Here is a 16,294-nt window from a genome sequence, read left to right on the forward strand (position 1 = left end):
GCATCTGCCTGTAAATAACCCAGACTCCCCCCTACCAAAACTGTCAACTTTAGCAGCGGGCGAGCGGACAACCACCCCCATCTGATCCGCACACCTCCTCTTATCCGGCCATCCGGAAAGTCTGATAGTCCAGAAGGGGAATCAACCAGTGAGAAAGCTCCTCTGCTGTGACCGCAGATCATTCTCTGGGGGGTCAGTTTAATTTTAGGGGGGATTTTTCTACTTCCAGTAAATATAAATAGTGAGGGGTCTCCGGCAGTCCTGTAGATGATGACTAGAGCGGAGGACGGAGCATGGACACCTCTGCTCCCTACTTGGACCCCCGGTGATCAGTAGGTGATCCTCTGGATTGGGAATAATTTACCATTTTAATAGTGATGATCTACTTCTAGACAACCTCCTCCCGTATATAACCGGACCACAGAGATCCTGACGCTGCAGAACCTCTTCCCTCTCAAATCAATAATGAACATGCCACCATTTATACACTGTGTGCAGAATTATTAGGCAAATGAGTATTTTGATCACATGATACTTTTTATACATGTTGTCCTACTCCAAGCTGCATAGTCTTGAGAGCCAACTACCAATTAAGTAAATCTGGTGATGTGCATCTCTGTAATGAGGAGGGTGTTGACTAATGACATCAACACCCTATATAAGGTGTGCTTAATTATTAGGCAACTTCCTTTCCTTTGTCAAAATGGGTCAGGAGAGAGATTTGACCGGCTCTGAAAAGTCCAAAATTGTGAGATGTCTTGCAGAGGGATTCAGCAGTCTTGAAAATTCCAAACTTTTGAAGCGTGATCACCGAACAATCAAGCGTTTAATGGCAAATAGCCAACAGGGTCGCAAGAAGCGTGTTGGCCTAAAAAGGCGCAAAAAACTGCCCATGAATTGAGGAAAATCAAGTGTGAAGCTCCCAAGATGCCATTCGCCACCAGTTTTGCCATATTTCAGAGCTGCAACGTTACTGGAGTATCAAAAAGCACAAGGTGTGTGATACTCAGGGACATGGCCAAGGTAAGGAAGGCTGAAAAACGACCACCTTTGAACAAGAAACATAACATAAAATGTCAAGAATGGGCCAAGAAGTATCTTAAGACTGATTTTTCAAAGGTTTTATGGACTGATGAAATGAGTGACTCTTGATGGGCCAGATGGATGGGCCAGAGGCTGGATCAGTAAAGGGCAGAGAGCTCCACTACGACTCAGACGCCAGCAAGGTGGAGGTGGGGTACTGGTATGGGCTGGTATCATCAAAGATGAACTTGTGGGACATTTTCGGGTTGAGGATGGAGTGAAGCTCAACTCCCAGACCTACTGCCAGTTTCTGGAAGACAACTTCTTCAAGCAGAGGTACAAGAAGAAGTCGGTATTGTTCAAGAAAAACATGATTTTCATGCAGGTCAATGCTCCATCACATGCATCCAACTACTCCACAGCGTGGCTGGCCAGTAAAGGTCTAAAAGAAGAAAAAATAATGACATGGCCCCCTTGTTCACCTGATCTGAACCCCATAGAGAACCTGTGGTCCACCATAAAATGTGAGATCTACAGGGAGGGAAAACAGTACACCTCTCGGAGCAGTGTCTGGGAGGCTGTGGTGGCTGCTGCACGCAATGTGGATCGAAAACAGATCAAGCAACTGACAGAATCTATGGATGGAAGGCTGCTGAGTGTCATCATAAAGAAAGGTGGCTATATTAATCACTAATTTTTTTGTTTTTTGCATGTCAGAAATGTTTATTTCTAAATTTTGTGCACTGATATTGGTTTACCTGGTGAAAATAAACAAGTGAGATGGGATTATATTAATTTTTTTATTAAGTTGCCTAATAATTCGGCACAGTAATAGTTACCTGCACAAACCGATATCCTCCTAAGATAGCCAAATCTAAAAAAAAAACACTCCAACTTCCAAAAATATTAAGCTCGGATATTTGAGTCTTTTGGGTTGATTGAGAACATAGTTGTTGATCAATAATAAAAATAATCCTCTAAAATACAACTTGCCTAATAATTCTGCACACAGTATACACCTTTACCTCCCCCCTTATCGCTGCACAATATAAGGTGCTGTTATTGGCGGTCTGTGGTCTCCAGAACGGACATATGTAATAGGATCCATCCCAGTCCTTATGGCTTTGGAGGGGTGTCTACGTCTTTATGGCGGTCCGCAGCTATATTTAGCCCATGACTCCAGTTTCCTATACTTAGCTCTGCAGATAACAGATCGGCTCGCTCAGGTTTGTGCTTTATGGCGACATCATTTATTTAGTGCCTATAGGCGAGATTCCTCGGCCCCCTGGAAGTGTAAAAGCACCGTAAAAATCAGCCCCGAGCCTCCTGCTGACTCCACATTTCCTGCTCCCATCCCAGCTTTTTTAATAATGTGCGTATGTGTGAATTCCTGTTTGTTACAGTGTATCAGTGCAGGTAACTAGCCCCAGTCTGGCGTCATGTTACCTGCATCGGTACATTTGTAGCAAATTATCAAGACAGAAGAGCGATTTGTGCTGCAGCGTTTTTCTCACAGAGGATTATTCACACCGATACATTGTAACAAATCCTCTGGTATAAGAATTATTGGGTCTGTAAAGGTTTTTTTTTAGGCTATTTCTATTTCACTGACAGCAAGCGAAGATCTTGAAAATGTGAAGAATTAATACCGAAGACTCCACTTTTCTTAAGTTGTAAATCGTGGTGCTCGCTGTTTGCAACTTTTGCAAATCTGAAAACCTGGACTCAACGTTTCAGATGGATTTATGATCAAGAAAGCAAGAAAGTGGCCTAAATGTCACATCCTGAAATGCATCGGATTTATTAAGAATTGTATTTCAAATTCTATTAAGTTTTAGAAAAAAATTTTATGCACCAGATTTGTCAAGAATTTTGCATCAAAGTCTATTAGAAAGTTTTAGAACTTTTTTCTATGCATCGGATTTATTAAGAACTGTGCACCAAAGTCTATTGGAAAGTTTTAGAACTTTTTACTGTGCTTTCCGTAGTACCGATAATCACCCACCCCTTTAACTCCACCAGGGTCCGCTCCAACTGTAAAAATGTGAAGTATGGCCCAACAGCAACTAATTGCATTGATGACATATGACATAAAAATCCTATGATGAAATCCTGTAAGAATTACTACTTTCCATGGAAATTGTTTGCAAGGCCCTCCTGGCCGCTGCCATGTTGGGGGTGATTATCTCGGAGAGGTAACGGGATTGGTTTCTGCTCTTGCCTCCGTACAAATAGCTGTGTAATGAGAAGCATTCCCTGTCGTGTTTTGTAACTCGTTTTAATGTGAGACAGACATCTCGCAGTCTGGAGCGGTTTATGTGTCTGCACCGGCCGGCGGTGTGCCGGGAGATCCATATCTGAGATGCCTCCGCGGGAGCACCGGCCAGCCGCCCTCACATTAGATTGTCACCAAGGATGACCGACACACGTAAACCCTACATGCTTCAGGGTGAGATTTCAGAGAATGATACAGCTTTCCCAGAGTCCCGAAAGGCAGATATCACTAGTCAGGCCATGAGCCATCACTTGCTCATATAGAACTGCCGAATTAAGCGCATTTGCCATTCAGGACTCTAGGAAAGCTTTATAGTCACCAATACAGCTGCCAGAGCGTCTGCTACGGAGCTTTTCTTATACCCTGCATTGCATCTAGTCTCTCCTTCTATTAAAACACATTTTCCACTCATGTATAATTAGAAAACTAGGTAGATATTACATTCTGGACTTTGGGAAAGCTGGGTGACAACCTGTATGACTGTCATTTCCGCTCTCACAGTGTTTGGCTCAGCTTTCCATGAATCCTGCATGGCTTATTTGCTAGTTAAGCATCTGAGAATCGAGGGAGACCATCAGCATGAAGGCCCTGACAGCTTCCAGGTTACGCAGTAGCGGTGATAAGTCTTTACTGCAGGAATACTAGAAAGAGTTGCCTGGAGTCTGGGTGTGCTGAGCTACTGCCATTTTTAGGTTAGATTTCGCCATTATGGACAGTCTTGTGGCGGTATAATAGACACCATTGCTCTCCACCGTCCGTCCGAACAATGTGGCGGTATAATACACGCTGTTGCTCTCCACCGTCCGTCCGTACAATGTGGCGGTATAATACATGCTGTTGCTCTCCACCGTCCGTCCGTCCAATGTGGCGGTATAATACACGCTGTTGCTCTCCACCGTCCGCCTGTACAGTGGCGGTATAATACACGCTGTTGCTCTCCACCGTCCGTCTATACAATGTGGCGGTATAATACATGCTGTTGCTCTCCATCGTCCGTCCTTACAATGTGGCGGTATAATACACGCTGTTGCTCACCACCATCCGTCCGTACAATGTGGCGGTATAATACATGCTGTTGGTCACCACCGTCCATCCGTACAATGTGGCGGTATAATACACACTGTTGCTCACCACCGTCCGTCCGTACAATGTGGCGGTATAATACACACTGTTGCTCACCACCGTCCGTCCGTACAATGTGGTGGTGTAATACACACTGTTGCTCACCACCGTCCGTCCGTACAATGTGGCGGTATAATACACACTGTTGCTCACCACCGTCCATCCGTACAATGTGGCTTTATACTACATGCTGTTGCTCTCCATCGTCCGCCTGTTCAGTGTGGCGGTATTATACACACTGTTGCTCTCCACCGTCCATCCGTACAATGTGGCGGTATAATACACGCTGTTGCTCTCCACCGTCCATCCGTACAATGTGGCGGTATAATACACGCTGTTGCTCTCCACCGTCCATCCGTACAATGTGGCGGTATAATACACACTGTTGCTCTCCACCGTCCATCCGTACAATGTGGCGGTATAATACATGCTCTCCATCGTCTGCCTGTACAGATGTTGTTCCTGTGGATTCCCGCTATCAGTGACGCAGCGATTACTCAGCACATTCTGACAGTCGGACGACAGATGAGGGGATTTATTTGCTGTAACACCTGCGCTATAATGAAGAGGAGCATTAACGAGGAGGCGCCGCGGCCACCGCCGCTGACGGTTAAGACTCGGTCAAGGTTCCTGCAAAACAAACCTCACTGTGAGACTAAAGTGTCCGAAGGGGAAGAGGGGGGGACCTGGCATCTCAACCATTTCCTCCGAAGATTACAGACACGCTTTGCTAATCTTTATAAGCAGGGGCCCCATGACAAACACGCATGGCATCCCGATATAAGAAGAGTCAGATGTGTCGGCAGACGACGGAGAGTCACATTTTACAGCTGCGGAAGATGCCATTGTCACCCGAGCGTTACATCAACCTCAGCGACGCTCCATTCATGGGAACAGCAGACGTGAAAGCTTATATATCCAATGCAAAGCGCTTTATGCTTTTTGGTGTGAAGAAAAAAAAACTATGGCACACATCTGTCATTTATCAACCATTGTGATGTCACCTGGGTACATGATAGACGTGCAATAGTTTGATCCTTATCAGGTGTCATGAAGATCATCGGTATCAATTGTTACCATCGTCTTCCTTGTCAATTATCATTGTCACTATCATCATCAGTTGTTACCCTCCTCATTGTTCACTGTTATCAATTCTCACTCTCCTCCTCATTGTCAAGATTCTTGTCATTACGACTATTGTCATCAATTGTCTCCATCCTCATCAGTCACTGTCATCCCACTTATCAATTGTCACTGTCCTTGTCATAATCATCCTCCCTCATCGTTGTCTGTCTCCCACCTATTCAGTTGTCATCAGCCTTATTATCTTTTTCTCCATCCTCAAAGGTTATCATCATCCTTGTCAATTATCAAGTCATCTTCGCTGTCACTATTATAGTCAATCGTTGCCATCATCGTCATTTGTCGCCTCTGTCCTCACGCTTCTCTTCATCATCATATCCGTCCTTATCATTGTCTTTCATGGTCTCAATACTACTTCATTTTACATAGTATCACATTCATGTTTCTTGACAGCAGTTGCCACTATCCTCACTGTTTTTCACCATCATCTTCATGGTTCTCATCCGTTGTCTCAATCCTCATTATTGTTATCAAGTGTCACCATTCTTATCAGTTGTCACCATAGGAATGATTTATCACCATCTTCATCGTTGATGGATGATGGTCGTTACTTGATGGCATTGATGAGGATGGTCGTTACTTGATGGCACTGATGAAGGATGGTCGTTACTTGATGGCACTGATGAAGGATGGTCGTTACTTGATGGCACTGATGAAGGATGGTCGTTACTTGATGACACTGAGGATGGTCGTTACTTGATGGCACTGATGAGGATGGTCTTTACTTGATGGCACTGATGAGGATGTGCGTTACTTGATGGCACTGATGAGGATGTGCCTTAATTGATGGCACTGATGAGGATGGTCGTTACTTGATGGCACTGATGAGGATGGTCGTTACTTGATGGCACGGATGAGGATGGTCGTTACTTGATGGCACGGATGAGGATGGTCGTTACTTGATGGCACTGATGAAGATGGTCGTTACTTGATGGCACGGATGAGGATGGGCGTTACGTGATGGCACGGATGAGGATGGGCGTTACGTGATGGCACGGATGAGGATGGTCGTTACGTGATGGCACGGATGAGGATGGTCGTTACTTGATGGCACTGATGAAGGATGGTCTTTACTTGATGGTACTGATGAGGATGGTCGTTACTTGATGGCACTGATGAGGATGGTCGTTACTTGATGGCACTGATGAGGATGGTCGTTACTTGATGGCACGGATGAGGATGGTCGTTACTTGATGGCACGGATGAGGATGGTCGTTACTTGATGGCACGGATGAGGATGGTCGTTACTTGATGGCACGGATGAGGATGGTCGTTACTTGATGGCACGGATGAGGATGGTCGTTACTTGATGGCACGGATGAGGATGGTCGTTACTTGATGGCACGGATGAGGATGGTCGTTACTTGATGGCACGGATGAGGATGGTCGTTACTTGATGGCACGGATGAGGATGGTCGTTACTTGATGGCACGGATGAGGATGGTCGTTACTTGATGGCACGGATGAGGATGGTCGTTACTTGATGGCACGGATGAGGATGGTCTTTACTTGATGGCACGGATGAGGATGGTCTTTACTTGATGGCACGGATGAGGATGGTCGTTACTTGATGGCACGGATGAGGATGGTCGTTACTTGATGGCACGGATGAGGATGGTCGTTACTTGATGGCACGGATGAGGATGGTCGTTACTTGATGGCACGGATGAGGATGGTCGTCACTTGATGGCACGGATGAGGATGGTCGTCACTTGATGGCACGGATGAGGATGGTCGTCACTTGATGGCACGGATGAGGATGGTCGTCACTTGATGGCACGGATGAGGATGGTCGTTACGTGATAGCATAAATTCTGTAGTAATTGATGGGTCTGGAATTTAGGAGTCGAGAACCCTCCCATTCCTGTGCATATTCCTGGATCGGGATTGTCCTCATTATCATTAGCTGTTGTCCCATTTGTCATGGCGGTCGTCATTGCTCGTCACCCTCAGTTGGTAATGAAGGCAGATGTTGCTTTGTTTGGGCGATTGGCGTTAGACACGTAATACCATCACTGCGACCCCTCCCTGGTGTAACGCCCGGTCACCACACACCTGACCATGGCTTCTCCAGTATCGTCTCTGCCATACAATAGCCTCTTCATTCATATACACATCCCGGGTAGGCGGCCATATTTCATAAATGTTAGGATTCCTGAACATCCTTCTATGGAAATTTCTCCTGGAGCCAGAATAAGAAGATAATTTAGATGTGTATACGGGTCATATCCAGCCCACCTCCTGCGTTACCCTCCCCCGCCCCTGTGCTCCACGTTAGCCCCTCACTCACACTTTTAGGTGGGTAATCATTTCCTCGTGTGACAATGGAAAATCTCATAAAAGATATTGATTGCTGGGCAGTCACCGGCGCTGCCATCCATCATCTGAGGACTCTGCTCCAAACCCGTCATGTCAGAGGCCACATTCAAACTGTATATATTACTTGTCATATAAGTGTCATGGCTGACAAAATTTAGAATCTACAATAATCTGTCTGATGTGCGGCACAATGAGCAGGACGGTCAGCATAGGATTAGTGCAATCTGGTAATATATGCTTCTGCAGGGTTCGTCACATCTACTGCAGAAAACATTGACTATGACTTTATATTTTCAATTTTGCTGCAATCATATATATATTTTTTTTATTAAAGCAATACTTTTTATAATTGATCCTGCAATGGCTTCAATGGGAAACAGTGAGTTCTGGAAGTTGCAAATTGCCTGTCATTAAGATCTGTCATGTGTTTCCTTTCAGGACTGTTCCAGCTTTGAAGAATATGACATCGCAGCGATGCTCATTCCTTTGGCCACCGCGTTCTGTAGGGTGAGTCCTGACGGATTTCTATCCGATCCCATGTACATTTCTTATAGGAATATTCCATTTTTACAGTTATGCTATCAATGCCATATGACACAGTTATGGAGTAGTTGCAAAGCTTTGCATAAAAGTTTGTAACTTTTTTTTGACATTTTTTATTCAACTTTTTGACAGATTGGAGTCCAGCAGATGCACAATCATTTAGGGCAGAAAGTGGTGTAAATGAAACCAGAACTGTACTACGGTTTATGACTGACTCACTAGCGGCTCAGATGCGCCACACTTATTCTGAGACTCTCGCCTTTTGATGAATCGGCACGAGTGTTTATCAGAAAGTTGCAGAACTTATTTTACAATGTTTGATATTCTTTTGCATAAGGCTAACAATCTTCACTGCTTCTGTGTAAGGGAGTGAATAAGGTTGAGCAAATATTCTGGAAATTTAATTCGGCAGCTCACCCGAAAATGGCCAAGAAATTCAATTTGCATTCAGTTTATTTGATGGAAATTTAATGTGCCTTATTGTGCTCTTGGGGCACCGTGTGCCTTATTGTGCTCTTAGATCTTTTGGGGCACCATATGCCTTATTGTGCTCTTAGGTCTCTTGCGACACCATGTGCCTTATTGTGCTCTTAGGTCTCTTGGGTCACCATGTGCCTTATTGTGCTCTTGGGTCACCATGTGCCTTATTGTGCTCTTGGGTCACCATGTGCCTTATTGTGCTCTTGGGGCACCATGTGCCTTATTGTGCTCTTGAGGCACCATGTGCCTTATTGTGGTCTTAGGTCTCTTGGGACACCATGTGCCGTATTGTGCTCTTAGGTCTCTTGGGGCACCTTGTGCCTTATTATGCTCTTAGGTCTCTTGCGGCACCATGTGCCTTATGGTGCTCCTAGGTCTCTTGGGGCACCATGTACCTTATTGTGCTCTTAGGTCACCATGTTCCTTATCATCCTCATGGGTCTCTTGGGGCACCATGTGCCTTATTGTGCTCCTAGGTCTCTTGTGGCACCATGAGCCTTATTTTGCTCTTGGGTCACCATGTGGCTTATTGTTCTCTTTGGTCTCTTGGGGCACCGTGTGCCTTATTGTGCTCTTAGGTCTCTTGGGGCACCATGTGCCTTATTCTGCTCTTAGGTCTCTTGGGTCACCATGTGCCTTATTGTTCTCTTGGGTCTTTTGGGGCACCATGTGCCTTATTGTTCTCTTGGGTCTTTTTGGGGTACTATGTGCCTTATTGTGTTCTTGGGTCTCTTGGGTCACCATGTGCCTTATTGTGTTCTTGGGCCTCTTGGGTCACCATGTGCCTTATTGTGTTCTTGGGCCTCTTGGGGCACCATGTGCCTTATTGTGCTCCTTAGGTCTCTTGGGGCACCATGTGCCTTATTGTGCTCTTGGAGCACTATATGCCTTATTGTGCTCTTAGGTCTCTTGGGGCACCATGTGCCTTATTGTGCTCTTAGGTCTCTTGGGTCACCATGTGCCTTATTGTTCTCTTGGGTCTTTTGGGGCACCATGTGCCTTATTGTTCTCTTGGGTCTTTTTGGGGTACTATGTGCCTTATTGTGTTCTTGGGTCTCTTGGGTCACCATGTGCCTTATTGTGTTCTTGGGCCTCTTGGGTCACCATGTGCCTTATTGTGTTCTTGGGCCTCTTGGGGCACCATGTGCCTTATTGTGCTCCTTAGGTCTCTTGGGGCACCATGTGCCTTATTGTGCTCTTGGGTCTTTTGGGGCACCATGTGCTTTATTGTGCTCTTGGGTCACCATGTGGCTTATTGTGCTCTTGGCTCTCTTGGGGCACCATGTGCCTTATTGTGTTCTTGGGCCTCTTGGGGCACCATGTGCCTTATTGTGCTCCTTAGGTCTCTTGCGGCACCATGTGCCTTATTGTGCTCCTAGGTCTCTTGTGGCACCATGAGCCTTATTTTGCTCTTGGGTCACCATGTGGCTTATTGTTCTTTTGGGTCTTTTGGGGCACCATGTGCCTTATTGTGCTCCTAGGTCTCTTGTGGCACCATGAGCCTTATTTTGCTCTTGGGTCACCATGTGGCTTATTGTTCTCTTGGGTCTTTTGGGGCACCATGTGCCTTATTGTGCTCCTAGGTCTCTTGTGGCACCATGAGCTTTATTTTGCTCTTGGGTCACCATGTGGCTTATTGTTCTCTTGGGTCTTTTGGGGCACCATGTGCCTTATTGTGCTCCTAGGTCTCTTGTGGCACCATGAGCCTTATTTTGCTCTTGGGTCACCATGTGGCTTATTGTTCTCTTGGGTCTTTTAGGGCACCATGTGTCTTATTGTTCTCTTGGGTCTTTTGGGGCACCATGTGCCTTATTGTTCTCTTGGGTCTTTTTGGGGTACTATGTGCCTTATTGTGTTCTTGGGTCTCTTGGGTCACCATGTGCCTTATTGTGTTCTTGGGCCTCTTGGGGCACCATGTGCCTTATTGTGCTCCTTAGGTCTCTTGGGGCACTATGTGCCTTATTGTGCTCTTGGGTCTTTTGGGGCACCATGTGCTTTATTGTGCTCTTGGGTCACCATGTGGCTTATTGTGCTCTTGGCTCTCTTGGGGCACCATGTGCCTTATTGTGTTCTTGGGCCTCTTGGGGCACCATGTGCCTTATTGTGCTCCTTAGGTCTCTTGCGGCACCATGTGCCTTATTGTGCTCCTAGGTCTCTTGTGGCACCATGAGCCTTATTTTGCTCTTGGGTCACCATGTGGCTTATTGTTCTCTTGGGTCTTTTGGGGCACCATGTGCCTTATTGTGCTCCTAGGTCTCTTGTGGCACCATGAGCCTTATTTTGCTCTTGGGTCACCATGTGGCTTATTGTTCTCTTGGGTCTTTTGGGGCACCATGTGCCTTATTGTGCTCCTAGGTCTCTTGTGGCACCATGAGCCTTATTTTGCTCTTGGGTCACCATGTGGCTTATTGTTCTCTTGGGTCTTTTGGGGCACCATGTGCCTTATTGTGCTCCTAGGTCTCTTGTGGCACCATGAGCCTTATTTTGCTCTTGGGTCACCATGTGGCTTATTGTACTCTTGGGTCTTTTGGGGCACCATGTGCCTTATTGTGCTCTTGGGTCTTTTGGGGCACCATGTGCCTTATTGTGCTCTTGGGGCACCATGTGCCTTATTGTGCTCTTGCGTCTTTTGGGGCACCATGTGCCTTATTGTGCTCTTGGGTCTTTTGGGGCACCATGTGCCTTATTGTGCTCTTGGGTCTTTTGGGGCACCATGTGCCTTATTGTGCTCTTGGGGCACCATGTGGCTTATTGTGCTCTTGGCTCTCTTGGGGCACCATGTGCCTTATTGTGTTCTTGGGCCTCTTGGGGCACCATGTGCCTTATTGTGCTCCTTAGGTCTCTTGCGGCACCATGTGCCTTATTGTGCTCCTAGGTCTCTTGTGGCACCATGAGCCTTATTTTGCTCTTGGGTCACCATGTGGCTTATTGTTCTTTTGGGTCTTTTGGGGCACCATGTGCCTTATTGTGCTCCTAGGTCTCTTGTGGCACCATGAGCCTTATTTTGCTCTTGGGTCACCATGTGGCTTATTGTTCTCTTGGGTCTTTTGGGGCACCATGTGCCTTATTGTGCTCCTAGGTCTCTTGTGGCACCATGAGCTTTATTTTGCTCTTGGGTCACCATGTGGCTTATTGTTCTCTTGGGTCTTTTGGGGCACCATGTGCCTTATTGTGCTCCTAGGTCTCTTGTGGCACCATGAGCCTTATTTTGCTCTTGGGTCACCATGTGGCTTATTGTTCTCTTGGGTCTTTTAGGGCACCATGTGTCTTATTGTTCTCTTGGGTCTTTTGGGGCACCATGTGCCTTATTGTTCTCTTGGGTCTTTTTGGGGTACTATGTGCCTTATTGTGTTCTTGGGTCTCTTGGGTCACCATGTGCCTTATTGTGTTCTTGGGCCTCTTGGGGCACCATGTGCCTTATTGTGCTCCTTAGGTCTCTTGGGGCACCATGTGCCTTATTGTGCTCTTGGGTCTTTTGGGGCACCATGTGCTTTATTGTGCTCTTGGGTCACCATGTGGCTTATTGTGCTCTTGGCTCTCTTGGGGCACCATGTGCCTTATTGTGTTCTTGGGCCTCTTGGGGCACCATGTGCCTTATTGTGCTCCTTAGGTCTCTTGCGGCACCATGTGCCTTATTGTGCTCCTAGGTCTCTTGTGGCACCATGAGCCTTATTTTGCTCTTGGGTCACCATGTGGCTTATTGTTCTCTTGGGTCTTTTGGGGCACCATGTGCCTTATTGTGCTCCTAGGTCTCTTGTGGCACCATGAGCCTTATTTTGCTCTTGGGTCACCATGTGGCTTATTGTTCTCTTGGGTCTTTTGGGGCACCGTGTGCCTTATTGTGCTCCTAGGTCTCTTGTGGCACCATGAGCCTTATTTTGCTCTTGGGTCACCATGTGGCTTATTGTTCTCTTGGGTCTTTTGGGGCACCATGTGCCTTATTGTGCTCCTAGGTCTCTTGTGGCACCATGTGCCTTATTTTGCTCTTGGGTCACCATGTGGCTTATTGTACTCTTGGGTCTTTTGGGGCACCATGTGCCTTATTGTGCTCTTGGGTCTTTTGGGGCACCATGTGCCTTATTGTGCTCTTGGGTCTTTTGGGGCACCATGTGCCTTATTGTGCTCTTGGGGCACCATGTGACTTATTGTGATCTTGGAGCATAATAAATGTAGGGGTTAAAAGATAATTAAAATTTTAAAAAAGGATACTAGTCTCTTCACTCACTGCTTTCCTCCTAGTCTTCCAACTCTGGTTTCTACTTGTCTTCATGGCAGGTAAGGTCTTTGTCTGCGCCTTCCTCCTTTCTGCATTGACAGTGCTTCTGGCAATGCACGTAGGATGCTGTGAGGTAACAACGTGTGCTGTTTCCTGCTCTAATGAGGTAGCGAGCCGCGCAAAAGTGACCGGAGCGGGAGGGAGGAGCTGCAGTGGTGAGACAGGTGAACAGCGAGGAGATAATCTTATTTTTTTTATTTTATTTTTTATCTTTTTTCCCGCCCTCCACAATCCAGCAATATGGCAACCAGCGCAAAGCGAATCAGAAAAAAATCAGATTTGGGTGTAAAATTAAAAATTTGATTTACCTTGAATTAATTCGCTCATCTTCTAAGATCGAAACTTTTTTTTTCCGGCAAAGTGCGATGTGTGATTATGGGGGCTCGATCTAGAGATGTGACTCCTCTGGACAGGAGGGGTTAATATTCTATTACTTTCTAGTTTATTGTGATTTTCCTCCTTCTCTCCCATAAAATTTGGATATTTTCATCTTCTTTGTTTTCATCATCCCACTCCGGTGACGGGAAATGTTAATCCTCACCCGGCGGACTCATGGAGAGTCATCCACTTGTGCAATGCGTGGGTTGGGGGGATAAGGCGCTGCTGAACCTTCCCCTATATCGCTAAATTAATAACCAGCGAGGGGTTTATTGTGTTACCGGGATCCAGCCACGTAAAATGCAGCCGTGAATCACACTCTGTTTTGTCTCTGTCATCTGCATAAACCCTGAGCGCGGAGGTCGCAGCGTCTCTGACTTCCTGTTGTTCACAATGGAAGAATTCTCCTTACTGTAAGGAAATAACTTTCTAATTAATCTCCTTATATTGCCCCTTGCCATAAATTAATTAATGGATTGTTATGTTCTGACGCTCACGGGAAAAGATCGTAAAACTCTCCCTCTTAAAGGGACAGGGATCCTGCAGTCTGGCTCACTGTCTCGCGGACTCACTGTCTCGCGGGTGCGGGCTCATTGCATCGGGTGCATTGTATTACAGTTTGTGCATTTTTCTTTGTAGACCTGGTACTGTTTTGACTTGGTGCCCCCTAGTCTACATTGTCGTTAAACACTACAAGTCCCAGCGTCTCCTACTTGCCTGCAGCAGAGCGACAGGTTGGAGCCCTTTTTGGCTCAGTAGTGACCTCCGTGCTCAGATCTGTCACTTTCCTTTCCATCTTTCCTCTTGGTTTCCCCTCCAGTTTTCCATGCTTGCACCTGTCCGTAGTTTCCTCCTATGATCACATCATCCTCTCGACCTTGCACTTGAGAAGGAAGGAGGAAGAAAGAGACAATTACTTCAAGGAGGAGGAACATTCTTGTAATATAATTTCAGCTCTGTCAGGAAGCAGACAGTTCCCTGCTCGCAAAACTTTCCATGCAGGAGCCGGGACGCTGCCGTAACTTTAGTGGTTTAAGAAATAAATGTTTCTAAGGCTGTGTGCCCATGATGCGTTTTTTAAGCGTTTCCACAGCAGCAAAAATGCTGCACAAACGCTTAAGCGCATGGTAGAAGGCCCGCCATGTTCCCCAATGATAATCCGCATGTTCTGTGCACATGCTGCGGAAATTTCCCCTGTGGATTATCATTGCGGAAAAAAACGCAGCACTACCAATTATTTTGCGGAAGCGCTGCGTTTTCGCCGCTATTGACTTGCATTGGACCGCATAATATCCGCATCACTGCATCTGTACAAGCGTTTCAATGTGCGGATGGTACCCGGGTGTGGAGGACAGGAGACTCTCCTCCGGACCCGGGTACCATAGAACCTGTAAAAAAAGAATAAAATAAAAAATAAATATTATACTTACCTTCTGACGGCCCCCGGTATCCTTGTCTTGGCTTGCCGGCAGATCGCGGTGGACTGAAGGACCTGCGCTGACGTCATAGTCATGTGACGGCAGGTCCTTCAGTGTAGGCACCGCGAGCTGCCGGCAAGCCAGGACAGAGCGAAGCAAGACTCCGGGGACCATCGGAAGGTAAGTATAGATATATTTTTTACCATTCTTTAAGGTCACACTATATAAATCCATGCCGTTTACATGGATTTATATAGTGTGAAGTTGACAAGCACTTTCCAAGTGATGCTAAAATCGCTTGGAAAGCGCTTGACAACCCGCATGCGGAAATGCATGTGAAGAACGCTTCACATCCGCATGTCCCTGGTAGGAAAAAGCATGTACAATCCGCATGTACAATCCGCATGTACAATCCGCATGCGTTTTTTCTGCCAGGGAGATGCAGAAACACTCAGGAAAAAATCCAGAGCATTTCTGCATCTTGGGCACATAGCCTAAAAGTAGAATCACCTCCGAAGGTGAAGTGTGTAGACAGCACTGCCTGTACGTCATGATGACCCCTACATGATATCATGAAAACACCAAAGCGAAGTCATCATTATTACCGCCCTCCTACAAAACAAACTGTGCTGTATCTTCACCAATAATATCTGCAGGAAAAGCCCAAGAGGTCCGATCCAAACTGTGCGCAGCGGTACGGTCACCCAAGTGTTAACTGCAAGCACACGTACCTGCCAAGAGTGAGGGTTGTGGAAGAAGTGGTATTGTATATCTAAAAAGTCAGAATAATACGTTTGATATCCAGCATACCTTATGTCTTCTACTGATCCTGAGTTACCTCCTGTATTATACTCCAGAGCTGCACTCAATATTCTGCTGGAGCAGTCACTGTGCACATATATTACACTACTTATCCTGTACTGATCCTGAGTTACATCCTGTATTATACTCCAGAGCGGCACTCACTATTCTGCTGGTGGAGTCACTGTGTACATACATTATTGATCCTGTACTGATGCTGAGTTACATCCTGTATTATACTCCAGAGCCGCACTCACTATTCTGCTGGTGCAGTCACTGTGCACATATATTACATTACTTATCCTGTACTGATCCTGAGTTACATCCTGTATTATACTCCAGAGCTGCACTTACTATTCTGCTGGTGCAGTCACTGTGCACATATATTACATTACTTATCCTGTACTGATCCTGAATTACATCCTGTATTATACTCCAGAGCTGCACTCACTATTCTGCTGGTGGAGTCACTGTGTACATACATTATTGATCCTGTACTGATCCTGAGTTACATCC

General features: G+C 46.1%; 1 protein-coding gene across 1 annotated transcript in view; it reads left to right on the plus strand.

The window, feature by feature from the left end:
- The window catches only part of SBF2 (SET binding factor 2), a 273,321-nt gene that overhangs the window by 154,045 nt on the left and 102,982 nt on the right, over window positions 1-16,294 (plus strand). Inside the window, exon 17 of the mRNA XM_073657906.1 lies at window positions 8,321-8,389. Coding sequence (XP_073514007.1) covers window positions 8,321-8,389 — 69 coding nt within the window. The remainder of the gene's footprint in view (window positions 1-8,320; window positions 8,390-16,294) is intronic.

This window comes from Phyllobates terribilis, unplaced genomic scaffold, assembly GCF_046119375.1.
Source record: "Phyllobates terribilis strain yellow unplaced genomic scaffold, ASM4611937v1 Scaffold_13__5_contigs__length_258822181, whole genome shotgun sequence".
NCBI classification, from domain to species: domain Eukaryota; kingdom Metazoa; phylum Chordata; class Amphibia; order Anura; family Dendrobatidae; genus Phyllobates; species Phyllobates terribilis.